Raw genomic sequence first — 17757 nt, 5'->3', positions numbered from 1 at the left:
GGCACTCTTTTTCAAATGCATGGGCACTTTTCAGTGCATTGGCACTATCTTTCAAGTGAGACTTGCCCTCTCTCAGGCCAATCAGATTACTTGCCTGTCCTGAACTAACTTTCACAAATCAGCAGGCTAGCTGGGCCCTAGGTGAGACTCCTAGCTCTTCCGAGATATGCACAATTTTTTGGGGGGGGGTTACCTCTAGAAGTCCCTGTTCAGGCACCAGATGGGGGCAGCCTCAGCTTGGGTGAGAGGGGGAGAAGCAGCTTCTTCTTTCTTCTGCTGATGGGAAGAGCATCAGCAGGGGGTAATATCTTATGAAGATGGGGTAAGGCCTTGAGCCTTATAAGACTTTTAGGGTTGTTGTAATAAAAGTTTTACTTATCTATGCTAGAAAAGTTCACTTACTATGCTACTGTTGCTGACCTGCCATCCATGATCCTGTGGCCAAAAACTGCTGTTTCTGGCACTTGCATCTTAGCCCTAAACCTAGCAAGGAATTAAATAAATAGCCTTGTGCTATCCTAAAAACTTCTTCTGAGGGTAAGAGACTTCAGGCTAGGGTGATTAACACCTGTAGCCTTACAGTAGAGGATTAGGCAATGTAGCCTTTGTTCTATCTCAGCAGGAACTGCTGGGCTCTAATTTACATATGCTAGTCCGAAGTCACAGGAAGAAAAGACACTTAAGAAAAGTTATTATATAGAGTTTATTAATAAGTGTCAAAAGTTTCCTATGAAAGCTATCTAAGGGGAAAAGCAGAAAGGCCCTAAGTGGGTAAAAAGGAAAACTTCTTTTCTATTTGGGAAAAGGGAAAAATTCTATTCTATCTCTATTTCTATCTTCTATTCTAACTCTCTATTCTGACTCTATTCTAACTAACCTAACACACTATTCTAACTAACTCTCATCTCTTTGTCCTCAGAACTTATACATCTTTCAGAGTACATGGTCACATGTTACAAGGTTCATCACAAGTTCACACCAAAATTCAAATCATAATTTGAAATAGAATTATACAACACAGAATGTTTACATGAATATCCATTAGGATTAATTCATCACCTGTCTACCTCCACAGGTTCACTGAACATTTGAAACTATAACTTAAGAATGTAGTGAAGTTTTGTATAGATAAACCCAGGCAATATTTTCTCTTCTGTCCTAGTACCTATAATAAATTGTGGATTCCCTTTAGTGACCTAGGTTAATTGTTTTACAACTTCTTGGACTAGGCTCTGAGCAGGAGAAGGTCTAGTTACTATCTATCTCAGGGCAATAACTGATAACACTCAGGAGACTGGCATAGTTCTCTTTGCAGTTTTGACTATGCCTGAGGGACTTAATAGCTGTCCCGTTATAAAAGAACTTAATAATAATTGATATAATTTTCAGAATTCTTATATGATCATCATTAAGACTTAAGAAGTCATCTATTTGTCTATATAGTATCACTACAAGACAGCACATCTTCGTGGATCTGCAGAGATCTTCTGCAAAAGGGTGTGCTATTGCTTAGTGATTGTTGCATATGAATAATAATAATAATAATAATAATGGGAAAAACATATTAATAGCAGGAATCTTTCCTAAAATCATGTCTCCATAGCCATGCTGAATGGAGCACACTCATCACAGATTATATAATAATCCGTGGCAAGCATTTCAGGATGATTATCTGCTAATAATTAGCTTGTCCCATTATGGCTCCTGACAGGAGAAGGTGTAAATAATCCATTGGAGATGGAGTTCAGAGAGGAAAGAAGACTTCATTAGGTGTTCTATTGCATAGTGGAAATTGGGGAAGGAGGTTGGAGGAGCAAGGGAGGTAAAAAATAGTCTGGTCAGTTTATGTGCTTTCCTGGCCCAAGTTGTATCTGGGTTCCCAGAGAATGCAAGCTGCAGTTAGTGGCTGGAATAAATCAATGAGTAACAGGAAGAAGATTTGGAGGAGATGATCTGTGTGAACCACTGGAGATGGAGGCTTGGGAAAAAGAAGCTAAAGCAGGTGTCTCCTACAGAGCTGGAGATGAGACTGAGGGCATTAGTTTTGGATAAGCAGAGGGAAAGATTAAAATATGCAGTCAGCCTACCTGCTTCCCTGGCTTGAATGCACTAAATGTTTTTAAAGTGAACAAAAAAGTATGTAAAAAACTGAAAATTTTACTGTTCCCTACATTTTTAGAACAGCATCTCAATGTCAGTTGGACGGTTTATTAATGACTATGCTCAAAAGATATTAAGATAGAACAGGACATTTTTAAGTCTCTGGAGCATGATGCTAAAACAACTATGGGTATCCACAGGAGATATGTCTTTTAAAATATGAATAAGTTTTCCTTCCTTGTCACTCCCAAAAGAGTTAGAAGTACTATCTTTTCTAAACACCTGAAGTTCAGTTCCTGGAGGTACATAAAATAAAGCTCTTCTTCAACATAAAAGTCATAACTTACTGCTTGTTATGTGAAATCTTTATGCCAAGCCTATAGGACAGCTGGTGAAAACAGTGTGACTTGATGATCATACATAAGGCCAGCCAAAATTAAATGACTTTGCTAACATTGCACTTTAGAGTCAGTAACTATTATAAAAATTACTTCAAATAGCACTTCCTTGGATTTTACTTGCTATTCCAAGGAATCCATGGTGTGTGCTGGACTAGAGAATGACCCACATTTAATTCTTCCAAAATTCTAATCTAAACTGTTGGCAGAATGCTAAAAAAGCAAAAGGTCTTTTTCAGAATATTCTGCTTGGCTTATGAATACTTGATTTCTTTTCTTTTTTAAATGTTTCCAGTAACTTAAACATTTCAAAATGGTTTTTGTGACATTGCTTTATAGGATACTGCGATTTGCTATAGTGAATGTAAAAATTTGCTATCACACACAAACTCTGAGAATGCCATGTGAATCAAGATCATTTTCACAGTTTTCTACAAACCTTAATGTTGTAGCCTTGTCTGCACTTTCTGAAAATACTGTTTTATTATAATGCATCATGTATTTAGCAGTGTAGCAAAATATCCAAAACTTACGATCTACTACTCTCACTAAATACAAGTATTCACAACCCAAATATAAACCCCTGATAAAACAGTATTATTTTTACACAATCTTATTAGTTGAAAAATCAGTTCTGCTTCTGAAGTTCTGTGTGGGTCAATGGTAAGGCTGAAACTGAATCTGCAAATGTTTTGTCACACATGGATCAGATCTGTTAGCCAATGGCTTTGGTTCTTCTCCAGGTGGACTGTCTATATAATTACTAGGGCCTTCTCATACCATTGTAATTGATTTCTTTCCATGCTTTTTTTCAGAGGCAATGGTAGAAACTAAGAAATTTTGAAATTTCATTTTAGCGTTTGATAAAGTCGATAGATAAACATTTCTATCACTTAAAACATGATAAATGACATGGGAATCTTGAAAATTTTACTTATCCTTTTGGGCCATAATTGTATCCAGTCTTTATTTTATTTCTATATTACTATAAATTGGAGCTATGTTCCTTTCATTCATGAAATTGTAGGCTCAATAGAACCAAGGCTATCATCGTCAGTTCTGGACTTGTATTTAGTTGATTATTACTGGAAACTTACCATCTTCAAAATTGAGTTTACCTATAAACATTTTTAGTTTTCAGATGGTATGGCCTTCCTTTATAAGGAAGAATTAAAAGATGATAATTTTCCTTTTGAAAATAGGCAAAATTATCAGAAATCACTTTTGTCCACCATAGCACATCTAGGTGAGCCGAATAGCATATTTGTAATAACTGGGATATTTGTACTGCAGCCTGAACCTTCTGCAGAGATAGTCCTTTCCTGGGAAAAATTTCATTGTTTTTATATATATTATTAAGATGTAGTTTTCAAATAACTAATGAAAATTTCTGTTGCTGTCTCTCCTTGTATCAGTATATTACCTATTTCCAATCAATGAATGTTGTAGCAAGCTTTAGACTACTTTACTCAGTAACTTCTGTCTACTTACATTTAATGATTCATTTTACAGCTACTCCTATTTCATATACTAATAAAGTATGATATATGAGTTTGTGGTCTGTTTAGATAATTTTTTAATTAGAAAAGACACTGACATTTATGCATCATCTGTGACTACCTTCATGCTACACTGGCAGAAAGTGCTGCCTCCAATGTCTATATAGTCTGAAAAAAACATATTTCAGTCTGTGCCTGAAGAACCATACTGCAGTCTGTGCCTTTGAGAGAAAGTCTGGTCCATTTCTGATCTGATTGGTGGATGATCTATCACAGGGACAAAATAGCATGTCTGTTTTCTTAATCTAATTGTGGTTGCATATGTTGGCAATCAAGTTTCTATGGTTATTGTCTGATATAGTTAATAGAAATAGATGTGGGAATGTTTCTAGATTTGGTACTCAACAGAAAAAGAAAATAAATCTATAAAGGGAGTTAGGAGTCTAATGAAACTTTAACCAAGGATCATAGGGATCTATAATGTTCTGATGGTCTATAGGTGCTGTTCCAAGCTAGATGTGAGAGAATCAGTGTTTTATAACAGAATGTTCGCTTAATACAAATTTTCCTGGAAAGCATATGAACTCATGGAGTAGACTATATGTAAAAGAAGAACAATTTTTGGAGAAGGTTGGCAATTAGCATTACTAATTGCACTTGACAGGACAGTGAATGTAGATGCACAACAAGATCCATAATATTTCATTTTATTATTGTTATTACATTGTTTTTTGCATATAAAATATTATAAACTATAAAAAAGAATTTAAATGAAAGTATCTATTAGTAGTTGCACTTTTTTCTTTATAAAACTTATCAAACTTTTGTTAAGAATTAGTTATACTGCTTTATCTTAATTTGGCCCTCAAATTTGGCAATCTGCATGTCCAAATGCTGAAGATCCCTGTCCCCAATTGCTTTTTGATTGATCAATAAAGAACCAACAGTCAACAGCTGGGCAAGATTAAAAAAAAAAAAGGCAGGTCTTCTAGGTTCCCAGAGGAAGAACAAGGGGAGAGGAAGAGAGGATCAGCCATGAGAAGGGGTATTATGGACCATGCTGCGAAGGAACAGGAGGGAGAAATGGCCAAAATGTAGGTTCAAGAAGGAAAGCAGCCCCAGAAGGGCTTCCCAGAAGCATCTAGGTCAATAAGATAGGGGGCTGACAGGACATCAAAGACAAAATGTAGACTTAGTCAGAAATGCTGGAGAGGAGTGTTTGCTGACCGCTGGGAGTTTTGGACAAGTCTAGCCATTGAGTTAGTCAAAGCATATCTAAATTATTTGACAAATGTGTGTGTGTGTGTGTGTGTGTGTGTGTGTGTGTGTGTGTGTGTGTGTTTCATTCATGAATCTAGTGGGCTCTCAAGGGTAGCTGGAAGCACAACCTGGGGCATATAGCAAATTAACTAATTCACTTTGCTACAACTTTCCATAATGATACTATTATGTTCAGAGTGAAACTAATATATCATCACTGAACATTCTTTTTTTCATTAATTTTTATTGGATATTTTATTTACATTTTAGATGTTATCCCCATTCCCTACTTCCCCCCAGAAACCCCAAAATGTTGCAGCCTGAGCTGCCCAACATTTTGGGGCCAAAATGTCACTGGCCACTCTGTCAGTGTTGGAACCATACTGCCAAAGCCTTGGGGGCTAAATTGTTAGAGCCTGCACTGCCACAAGCTGCTCTGGTCTGCAGGTCAGGGGTTCAGCAATAGAGAGAGTGAGGACGGACATGAAGAATGGAGACCAGACAGATTGTGATTCAATCCCGTTTATTCTTCAGTCTCTCTTCTCTCCAAGTCCCTAGTCTTGAGTTCCTAGTTCCTAGTCCCTAGTGCCTCCAAGTTCCAAGTAACTTCTTCCAAGTTCTAAGTGCCTAATGTCTAATTCCAAGTTCTTCCTCCAAGTTGTACTGATAATAATTTCTTCTGTCTGCCTCTCACCTTTTATATTTCTCACTTCTAAGCCATGCCTCTAAGTCACACCTTTAAGTCATGCCCTTAGGGCTTTTCTCTAAATCTGATCTTTAAGTCACGCCCTTAAGCTTTGGCTCTAAATCACAGCTTTAAGTCTCACACATACAAGGGAAGATCCTGGGTATCTAAAGCAAGATGTTATCAGAGTGTGCTCAGCTGTTGTAGGCTAATGTAATCAAATCTCTTGTCGGGGCATATGGCACAAGATGGCTGCAAGGATGATAGCCGCCTTCTGTCGGCTCCCCACATTATCCCATACCCTCTCCCCCTGCTTCTATAAGGATGTTCCTCCACCCACCCACCTACCCACTCACACCTCCCTGCCCTCGAATTCCTCCACACTGGGGCATCCCAAGGAACCAAGGATCTCCTCTCCCACCTATGCCTAATAAGGCCAACAAGAATCACTGAGCATTCTTTTTCTTTTTTTTTTTTGAAAATTCTTATTAAAGAAAAGAGTGGGGTTTAGATGGTAAGGAAAGTGGAGAAGATATGGAAGAATTTGAGGGAGAGGAAATCATTTTCAAAATATATTGTATAAAATATATATTTCGAATAACAGAAAAGAAAAATATAATCAAAAAAGGAAATAAGAAATTATATATATATATAATTACTACTACTTATTTATATATATATATATAACACAACATTCCTGCTTTAAATGTTCAGGTTCAATCTATATCAATTTAAATTTCATATCAAAGATTGAAAACTGTATAAAATTTTTCTGTTATTTTACTGTAATGCAGGGAATGAATCCATCATTTTAATGTACCCTTGGGAGTTGATATTTCAGACTAAACTTCTGGATAAACAGGCTATCTAACTGGAATCAAATTTAACTTGTATTGTTGTTTTATTGAACATCTTGCAATCTTGTTTTCCAGATGCAGACTGTTCATGGGCTGAATCTGAAAGGAGATTGAATATTTTCTGTAATATATTCTAATTAATGGATAGTCTCATATGCAAAACATTTAAGAGTAGCTTTGCAAAAATTCCTAACATACTGGCATTCTTGATATTATTGTGTCTGTACAATTTCTTTGGTCTTTGAGCTAGTTGCTTCTACAAATGGGGTTCAGACAGCATTCAAATGTATGCTTTATCTTCACATCATGAATGCCTTCAGCAGCTTGGCAGATTTAAAGATACTCTATCAAGTTCTCCAGTTGTTCTCCCTACATGTTTAGTTCAAAGCATCTGGAACTAAATTGTTTCCTTTCAGCTCATTATGATACCTCCAGCACTTAAACAAATACAGATAATATTATCCATTCTAATCTTCTATACCAGATTTTTCTGCAGGCTGTTTGCAGCCATCATAGGAGAAACATTTAGTGAATTCCTGCTGAGCAATTAGGAAGGAAGAGAAAAAGTAGAAAATTTGTTACTACATTAAAACACATAGGCAGACAGATAGGCAGTGAGATCATAGCTGCATGAAAACAAGGAATGTTTATCAAAAACCTGTTATAACTCCATAAATTCTATTTTCTTCAACCTAGAAAAACCATGTGATTTAAAGTTCAGGATTTTTGTCTTTTCTTCCTTCCTTTCTTCCTTTCTTTCTTTCTTTCTTTCTCTTTCTTTCTTTCTTTCTTTCTTTCTCCCTTTCTTTGTCTCTTTATTTTTCCTTTCTTCCTTCCTTTCTCTTTCTTTCTTTCACTCAATATCAAAGCTTGTATATATTATTTTTCATATTTTATGGCACTTATGAACATTAATTTTATAAAATCAATCATTTAAGTTTATATAGCATATATTATGGATATAAATTTATTAAAATCTGTTAGATAATATTACTACAGTGACAACCTAGTTAGTCTGACAGTATTTTCTTACTTTTACTCCATACTACTAATAGATCCTTTCTATTACTATTTTCTTTTCCTGACTTCTAAAAGAAAACACAGCAGAAAGTGCTTCTTCAAGATCTTTTATAAGCAACAGTAAGAATGCAGTAACTATGAAAGAACTGGTGATATTTTTGCAGTTAACTGTAAAGTTTATTTTATGCTTACTGCTTAGTACTTATTCCTGGTCTGTTCTAAGTTGCTATTACTGAATTGTTATCATCAGAGAATTGAAGTTGCCCATTCAAATCCCTCCTGCTATTACTTCTTAAAATACCCCACTCATTGTCCTTGCCCTCCCTCCAGTCCTCATGCATGTCAAGCATTCTAGGAAAGCCTGTGTTTGTTGAAACAAGGTGAAGCTAAGTAATACCTGTTTAATTTGAATATTTGACAAATATTAAAATAGATTAGATAAATATAGAGCCAAAATGGGAAAATTGTTTCTAATATACAAAAGGGATGGGATGGTAATGTTATAAATAATATCATTAGAATTTATGAAAAAATATTTCATATTTATCATTGTAATACGTTGGAGTATCAGAAATGGGGATACTGATTCCTCTCTGATTCTCTACATATTAAGAACTTTTATAGAAATTTTAAATATCATTTATTCATAAAAAGGCCATTCTAATAATTTGTAAGATTTATTCAGTGAGCACTTTTGGTTCCAGAATCTATGAAGAGTAAAAACAACCTTTTACCAATTAGAATAAAGTAATTTCTAATAAAGAAAAACTTAATATGCATATGATATAATGCCAAGAAATGAGTAGGTTTATAAAGGCAAATAATAAAAATTTATCCTTTTATGACCATTAAATGATGTTTTTAGGACTTTGGAATTTGTAATAACACTGAGCTTATGTTGGAAGAATAAGAATTTCTTTGATTTGTATTTTTTAAAGTGTAAATGGAACTATTTTGCATTCTGTCAAGATGAAGTAACCCAATTCAATATTGACTTTTGACCACCCCCTCCCCCAATCAGAAAACAGCATAGCAAAGTTACTAACAGTCATGTATAAAAGAATTAACAGAAACTAAATATAGACAAAGAAAATATGCTAAGTATGATCAAGCATATGAAAACACCTTATGCACATAAGTGTCCTATTGACAAAAATTGAAAGAGGATCTGATAAGATAGCTGAGAATATAGGATGATTTCCGCCCCCCAAAAAAATGAAGAGTGAGTTTCATCCACAAAGGTGGATGGTAAGAACTGAGCCCTAGAAGTTGTCTGCTGGCCTTCTTTCACATGCACACTCTGGCTGCATATTACATCTTCTTCCATATTCACACACATGTGCAGGAGCATACACTCCAAAATAATTCTTCTAATTCATTTAATTATTTTTTTAATAATCAACATACTTTTTATTAAAGCATGATGACTTTCCCAATAATAAGCTTTTTTGTTTTGTTTTGTGTCTTTGTTTTTTATTGGATATTTTACTTACATTTCAGATGTTATCCTCTTATCCCATACATGCCCCGTACCCAGGAACCTACATCCCATTCCTCCTCCTTCTGCTTCTATGAGGATGTGTCCCCACCTATACACCTACTCCCAACTCACCACCTTCAAATTCCCCCACACTCAGCATCTAGCCTTCATGAGAAAAAGAATCATTTCTCCCACCTATGCCCAACAGGCCATCCTCCCCTACATAAAGAGTTGGACCCTCTTTCTCCACATCCTCACCAGCATCTAATATCCCCCGAGGTTTTGATCTTAGCCACTCTGACTGGTGTGAGGGTTGTTTTGATTTGCACTTCCCTGATGACTAAGGATGTTGAACATTTCTTTATGTACTTCTTGGCCATTCAAATTTCTTCAATTGAGAATTCTTTATTTAGCTCTGTACCCCATTTTTAATGGGGTTATTTGGTTCAGTGGAGTCTAATTTTTTGAGTTCTTTGTATATATTGGATATAATCCCTTTATTGGATGTAAGATTGGTAAAGATCTTTTCCCCATCTGTTGGTTGCCCTTTTGTCCTATTGACAGTGTTCTTCGCTTTACAAAAGCTTTTCTGTTTTATGAGGTCCTATTTGTCAGTTCTTGATCTTGGAGTATAAGCCATTGGTGTTCTGTTCAGGAACTTTTCCCCTGTGTCTAAGTATTTGAGGATCTTCTCCACCTTCTTTTCTATTAGTTTCAGTGTATCTGGTTTTATGTGAGGGTCATTTATCCACTTGGACTTGAACTTTGTACAAGGAGATACATATGGAACGATTTGCATTCTTTTAAATGCTGACCTTTAGTTGAACCAGCTCCATTTGTTGAAAATTCTGTCCTTTATCAACTGGACACTATTATTACAGCTGTTAGTGAAGTATCACTATGGAACTCCTGTGTTTATAAACTAGTAGGTCTCTGATTCTTGTGCCGTCCTTTGTGTTTCTTTTCTTCGGTTGGTTTGCCTTGTCAAAATTCAATATGATGGGTTCTGTTTTATTTTATTTTATATTATTTTGTTATCTTTTATTCTTATCTTCAGAAGCCATTGTTTTCTGAGAGACAGAAATGAAGTAGATCAGGATTGGAGGAGAAGTGGCAGAAATGAAAAGAAAAGAAAAAGAGCATCCCCTTTGCCCACCTTGAACCGTAAAAGAAATCAAATTAGAACACTGTTCCTATTTCTCAAATGTTCTTGAGCATGCATAAGGAATAGATATCTATTTCCAAAATGTTCTTGAGCATGTATAAGGAATAGATATCTTTATGGACAAGTTTCTGTACTGACAACATGGTGCTGAAGTAGTTATCTGAGTAAGTTGAAGCAGGCTGACAGTGGACATCATAGAGAATTATGAGGTAGCATAAACTGGCTGATACTCAATGTCCTGAAGTCTCCTTGCGCATCCCAAGGTCACAAAGTGATGACGACACCTCCTAAAGAACTCTGGCTTGGAACATGTACGTCATCAGTGGGAGCCCGTGGGAATGGGCTCGAACCAGTAAGGGGTTGCTAGGATACGTAGACCGGTACAAACAGAAAAAGTTGGGCGTTGGACTTGGACTTGAGTCCCACAGCTCAGCAGGTCAGCAGGCAGCAACCAGGTCAATAGAGAGCAGCCAAGCAAGGGCAAGTCTTCCTGTGACATCTCGTTGTGAGGCCAGCATGCCCAGGAATTCGGGGAACAGTCTTCGAGGGTCCTCATCTCGCCATCGTCGCTCCCGCACCTCCAGAGCCCAGCTGATCTTTGCCGTGAGCCTGGTGGAACACCATCTTAGGGAGGGCGGCCATGCCCGGAGGCTGAGTGAAACAGTGCCCATCTTCTTGGCAGCAATCCTGGAGTTCCTCACCCACAGGCTGCTGGAGCTGGCAGGCAATGAGGCCCAACGCAGAGGTGTTCAGAGGCGCATCACTCCGGAGCTGCTGGATGTGGCAGTCTACAGCAATACTCTGCTCAGCGAATTCTTTCAGTTCGTCACCATCTCCCGGGTGGCCCCGGCTCATGACTAGCTACTAGCTCCTGCTGCTGCCTGGATCTGCTTTGCTGACCTGCCCATCAGCTAGTCTATTCTAAATCCCTTCATCCTGCCCAACTTTTCCTACAAACAGCCCTAAATGGCTGAATAGTTCCCTTCCTCCCTTCTCCCAATTGTGTTCTTATTCAATAAAGCTTTATTTGAAAAAAAAAATCTGTTTTCATATTTGATTGTGTGTCAGGCAGCGTCTTACTTACCTAATTTCTTCTCATCCTTGCTAGGATATATAATGGGGATTTCTATATACTGGGTAATCCAGTCTTCACAGGACCAAGGACTTCCTCTTCCACTTATGCCCAACAAGGCTTTCCTCCCCTATATATACAGCTGGAGCCATGGGTCCCTTCCTATATGCTCCTAGGCTAGTGGGTTAGGCCCTGTGAACTCTGGTTGGTTGCTATTGTTGCTCTTCAATGGGGGCCCAAACCCCTTTTGCTCCTTCAGTCTTCTCTCCAACTTCTCCGTTGGGAACCCCATGATCAGTACAATGGTTATCTGTGAGTATTCCCCTCTAAAAATGTCAGACTCTGGCAGACATCTAAGGAGACCTCTATATCAGGTTTCTGTTAGCATGTACTTCCTGACATCCACATCAGCATCTACCTTTGGTGACTGCACATGGGATGTATACCCAGGTGGACTGGTCTCCAGACAGCCCCTCCTTTAGTTTCTGTCCCACACTTTGTTTCCATATTTGCTCCCTTGAGTATTTTGTTACTCCTTCTAAAAAGGACTGAAACACCCACACTTGGTCTTACTTCTTCATGAGTTTCATGTGGTCTGTGAGTTAAATCTTGGGTATTTCAAGCTTCTGGGCTAATATCCAATTATCAGTGAGGAACTACCATGTGTATTCTTTTGTGATTGGCTTACCTCACTCAGGATGATATTTTCTAGTTCCATCTATTTACCTAAGAATTTCTCAAATTCATTGTTTTTAATAGCTGAGTAATATTTCATCATGTAAATTTATCACATTTTTTTTGTATCCATTCATCTGCTGAAGGACATCTGGGTTCTTTCCAGCTTCTGATTATTACAAATATGGCTGCTGTGAACATAATGGAGAATATGCGGCTGTTATATGTTGGAGCATCTTCTGGGTATATATCCAGGAGTGGTATAGCTGGGTCCTCAGGTAATGCTATGTCCAGTTTTCTGAAGAAACATCAGACTGATTTCCAGAGTGGTTGTACCAGCTTGCAATCCCAGAACCAATGGAGGAGTGTTCCTCTTTCTCCACATCCTCACCAGTATCTAATGTCCCCTGAGTTTTTTTATCTTAGCCACTCTGACTGGTGTGAGGTGGGATCTCAGGGTTGTTTTGATTTGCACTTTCCTGATGACTAAGGATGTTGAACATTTCTTTAGGTGCTTCTCGGCCATTCAAGTTTCCTCAGTTGAGAATTCTTGTTTAGCTCTGTACCCCACTTTTTAATAAGGTTATTTTGTTTACTGGAGTCTAATTTCTTGAGTTCTTTGTATATATTTGATATTATCCCTCTATTGGATATAAGATTGGTAAAGATCTTTTTCCCATCAGTTGGTTGCCGTTTTGTCCTATTGACAGTGTCCTTTGCCTTACAGAAGCTTTGCAGTTTTATGAGGTCTCATCTGTTGATTCTAGATCTCAGAGCATAAGCTATTGGTGTTCTGTTCAGGAAAATTTCCCCTATACCCATCTATTCAAGGCTCTTCCCCACTTTCTTGTTTATTAATTTCAGTGTATCTGGTTTTATTTGGAGGTCCTTGATCCACTTGGGCTTGAGCTTTGTACAAGGAGATAAGAATGGGTCGATTTGCATTCTTCTATATGCTGACCACCAGATGAACCAGCACCATTTGTTGAAAATGCTGTCTTTTTTTTTTTAACCAGTGGATAGGGCTAATATCCATTATGTACAAAAAACTCAAGAAGTTAGAATCCAGAGAATCAAATAAAATCTGAAATGTAAATATAATATCCAATAAAATAAATAAATAAATAAATCCTTATAGAAGTGGGAGAAGGGAGTGGGATAGGGGGTTCCTGGGTGTGTGTGTGGGGGGGTAATGGGGTAAGGGGATAAACTCTGAAATGTAAATATAATCTCCAATGAAAAATAAATTAAAACAAATGGGGTAAAGAGCTAAACATAGAATTTTCAACTGGAGAGTATTGAATGGCCAAGAAGCACCTAGAGAAATGTTTAACATCCTTAGTCATTAAGGAAATGCAAATCAAAACAAACCTCAGATTCTATCTCAAACCAGTCAGAATGGCTAAGATCAAAAACTCTGGTGACAGCAGATGCTGGCGAGAAAATGGAGAAAGAGGACCACTCCTCCACTGTTGGTGGGATTGCAAGATGGTACAACCACTGTGGAAATCAGTCTGATGTTTCCTCAGAAAATTGGACATAGCATTCATTACCTGAGGACCCAGCTATACCACTCCTGGGCATATACCCAGAACATGCTCCAACATATAACAAGGACACATGCTCCACTATGTTCATAACAGCCTTATTTATAAAAGGCAGAAGCTGGAAAGAAACCAGATGTGCTTCAACAGAGGAATGAATACAAAAAGTGTGGTAAATTTACACAATGGAGTATTACTCAGCTGTTAAACATAATGACTTCATGAAATTCTTAGGCAAATGGATGGAACTAGAAAATATCATCCTGAGTGAGGTAAGCCAATCACAAAAGATAACACATGATATGCACTCACTGATAATTTGATTTTAGCCTAAAAGCTTGGAATACCCAAGATACAATTCACAGACCACATGATGCTCAAGAAATAGGAAGATCAAGTATGGATTGTTCACTCCTTCTTAGAAGAGGGAACAAATACTCATGGGAGGAAATATGGAGCAAAGTATGGAGTAGAGACTGCCTCATCTGGTTATCTATTCCACAAACTGTCACCAAACCCAGACACTATTGCAGATACCAAGAAGTGCATCTTGACAGAAGCCTTATATAGCTGTTTCCTGAGAGGCTTTGCCAAAGCCTGACAAATACAGAGGCAGTTGCTCACAACCAATCATTGGAATGAGCACTGGGTCCCCAATGGAGGAGTTAGAGAAAGGACTAAAGGAGTTGAAGGGGTTTGTGCAACCTTATAGGAAGAACAACAATATCAACCAACCATTCCCCTCAGCACTCCTAGGAACTAAACCACCAACCAAAGAGTACATATTGAGGGACCTGTGGCTTCAGTTGCATATGTAACAGAGGATGGCATTGTTCAGCATCAATTGGAGGAGTGGCCCTTGGTCCTATAAAGGCTTGATTCCCCAGTGTATGAAAATGCCAGGGCAGGGAGGTAGGAGTAGGGAATGTTTTGGGGGAAAACCCTCACATAAACAGGGGGAGGGTATATGGGATAGAGTGTTTCTGAGGGAAAACTGAGAAAGTGTATAACATTTGAAATGTAAATTTCACAAAATCCAATTTAAAAAAGAGCAGGACCCACAGATATACCTACAGATAGTCTGATGCATCAGTTACTCAACTGATGCTTCATCTTCACAGTATAATTCATTTTTCATCAAGTTGACAGAAAACTAACTGGAACATTATTCTATAGTGTCTCAAGTGGCATGGGTTTCATAATTCCCATGAGTAAATATACTGGCCTGGTGAATGTAAGTTCTATCTTTTCATTTATTTATCAACTCATTTATGTTTATAGTGAATTAGTTAAAAATATTTCAACCTCAAGATAATATCTCAAGAAGTAGACTGTATTTTCATCATTTTTTCCTCAAAGAAGCAAACTCATTAGGTCAAAAATTTATCTGTTGAACTTCAATTCAGCATGACTTGACTGCAAACTTGTACAACTACTCTGCAAATAAATTTGGGAGTTTCTCAAAAAGCTAGGAATGGTTGCATCTCAAGATCCAGCTATATCTTTCCTGGGAATATACTGAAATGATACGTCACTGTACCACAGGGACACTTGCTCAATTTTGTTCATACCAGCTTTATTTGTAATAGCTAGAAACTGGAAAAAACCCAGATGTCCCTCAACTGAAAAATGGATAAAAAAAAAAAAATGTGGCACACTTACACATTGAATAGTATTCAGCTATTAAAAATAATGACATTATCAATTTTGTTGGCAAATGAATGAAACTTGAGAATTCATCCCAAGGAACTTGAGAATATCACAAAAGGAAATGCATGGTATGTTATCACTTCTAAATAGATATTAACCATAAAGAGCAGGATACTCATGCTATATTCCATAAACTCAAAGAAGCTAGATGAGAAGGAAAGACCAAATAAAGGTGCTTGAATCTCATTTAGAAGAAGGAATAAGGTAGTTGTAGGAGGCAGATGGAGGGAGGGAACTAACTTGGAGGAAGGGAAGGTGGGGAAGGTATAAGGAGGTAGTTCCAGCTCAGTTGTGAGGAAAAACTGGAGTGATGGCCAGATGGCCATGAGAATGAGTGAAAATTTAAAAACCTATATGGGGAAAGAATCTTAAGGACCTGTCAGAGATCTGGGATAGGGGTGTCTTCCAAGAATCAATGTGGATGACATTAGCTGAGACTCACAGCTGTGAGAATGGTCCCCTAGTAGAGCAATAGGGATACCAACCCAACCACAAACCTTCTGACCCAATATTTATCCTATCTACAAAAAATGTAGGGAAATGGCATGGAGGAAACATATAGGGCATGGCCAAGCAATAACTGGCCCAACCATAGACCAATCCCATTGGCATACACCAATCCCTGACACTATTAATGATACTCTGTTTTGCTTGCATACAAACACTTAGTGTTGCTATCTTCTGAGAGATTATACCCAGTAGCTCACTCAGATAAATGCAGAGCCACATAGTCATTAGATAGAGGTTGGTGATTCTTCTGGAAGAGTTGGTGGAAGGATTGAAGGGGATAGATACTGCAAAAGAAGACCAAGAGAGTAAACTAAACTGGACATTGGGTACTCTCAGAGACTGAACTACCAAGCAAAGAGCTTACCAGAGCTAATCCTAATCATCCTGCATACTTGTAGCAGATGAGCAACTCTGTCTTCATGTGGGACATAAACAATTGGAGCAGGGACTACCTCTAAAGCTGTTGTCTCTCTGTGGAATATGTTCTAGCTGGGCTGCTTGTCTGGCCTCTGTGGGAGAGGATGCATCTAACCCTGTAAAGACTTGATTTACCAGGATGTCAGGATATCTAAAGTGAGTTTCTACTCTCTCAGAGGAGAATGGATGAAGGGGACTGTGGGAGGGGTAGACCCAAGAGGGGGCTGGGATGAAAAGTGAATAGAAAAACTAAAATCTAATATTATCCAACCCTGCCTGCCACTGAGGGTAAAATCATGGAAATGGATTACATGGCACTTTGTTAAGTTGGCAATGTCTGTACTTCCCTATAGCAAAGATAGAAGTACTGTGATAGTGATTAACACTATGACTTTATACGCCTATTTGAAGATACTAGTTTATTACTGTCTCCCAATCTGTTAACATGAAGACATTGTAAAATTTCTATCTCTAACTTAATGCTGGACTACACAACACTGCACAATGATAACACTGAAAGTATTGACCAGCTAATAGTTTTACAACATTAGGTAGTGTGAAAAGAACTTCACATATTTTATCTCATTTTCACAAACTTATTTCATAGGAAAGGACAGTAAATTTAGTTTAATTACTTTCCTGAGTCATATACCTATTAATGTTGATTTGATGATTATAAAGCTATTATCCAGTCATTGGTCTTAATAACTAAGATTGACAGGTTATAAAACACCAAGTGTCATAATATAGGGGAGCTAAACAATAAAGTAGATGAAAGAATCTAGATTCAACCTTTTTAAGGCACCACAGAACAATAGATTATATGAATCAAAGTGACAAAAAATTCAGGTGACAGGAATTAAGAATAGATATAAAGGTAAAGAAAGAAGATTATCTTACTATTAAAGTGAAGATGTGGTACCCTTATTGTCTTAGAGTTTCTATTGGTGCAACAAAACATTATGACCAAAAAAGAAAGTTGGAGACGATAGGATTTATTTTGGTTTCACTTCAGGATTTTTTAAAATTTTTATTAATCATTCCATTCCTTTACATCTCAAATGATATTCTGGTTACCCCATCTACCAATCTCCAATCCCATGATATCCCACTTGCCAGTTATCCCTCCACGACCCCTTTATCCCACATTTGCCCCCCACTCCCTTTTGCTTGTGTGAGAGTACATTGGTAGCTGAGAGGTTTGATGTCACTTCAAGATTCTTGTTCATCATTGAAGGGCGTCAGGAAAGGAACCCAAATAAGGCAATAACACAGATGCAGAAGCTAATGCAGAGAATATGGAAGCATGCTGCTTGCCAGGTTGCTATCTTTGGCTTGTTCAGCCTGCTTTCTTATAAAACCAAG

At 37.6% G+C, this 17757-nt stretch overlaps 1 protein-coding gene across 1 annotated transcript; it reads left to right on the top strand.

Annotated features, from left to right (window-relative positions):
- Positions 1-10976: 10976 nt before the first annotated feature.
- Positions 10977-11326, top strand: LOC117695007 (histone H2A-Bbd type 2/3-like). The gene has a single exon (XM_034485954.2). It carries the CDS (start codon positions 10981-10983, stop codon positions 11323-11325), a length of 345 nt encoding a protein of 114 aa, XP_034341845.1. The 5' UTR covers positions 10977-10980; the 3' UTR covers position 11326.
- The last annotated feature ends 6431 nt before the right edge of the window (positions 11327-17757 follow it).

Source organism: Arvicanthis niloticus, chromosome X (genome assembly GCF_011762505.2).
Source record: "Arvicanthis niloticus isolate mArvNil1 chromosome X, mArvNil1.pat.X, whole genome shotgun sequence".
Taxonomy (NCBI): Eukaryota; Metazoa; Chordata; class Mammalia; order Rodentia; family Muridae; genus Arvicanthis; species Arvicanthis niloticus.
The sequence above is the reverse complement of the archived record's forward strand: the minus strand, read 5'-3'. Positions and strand labels throughout refer to the sequence as shown.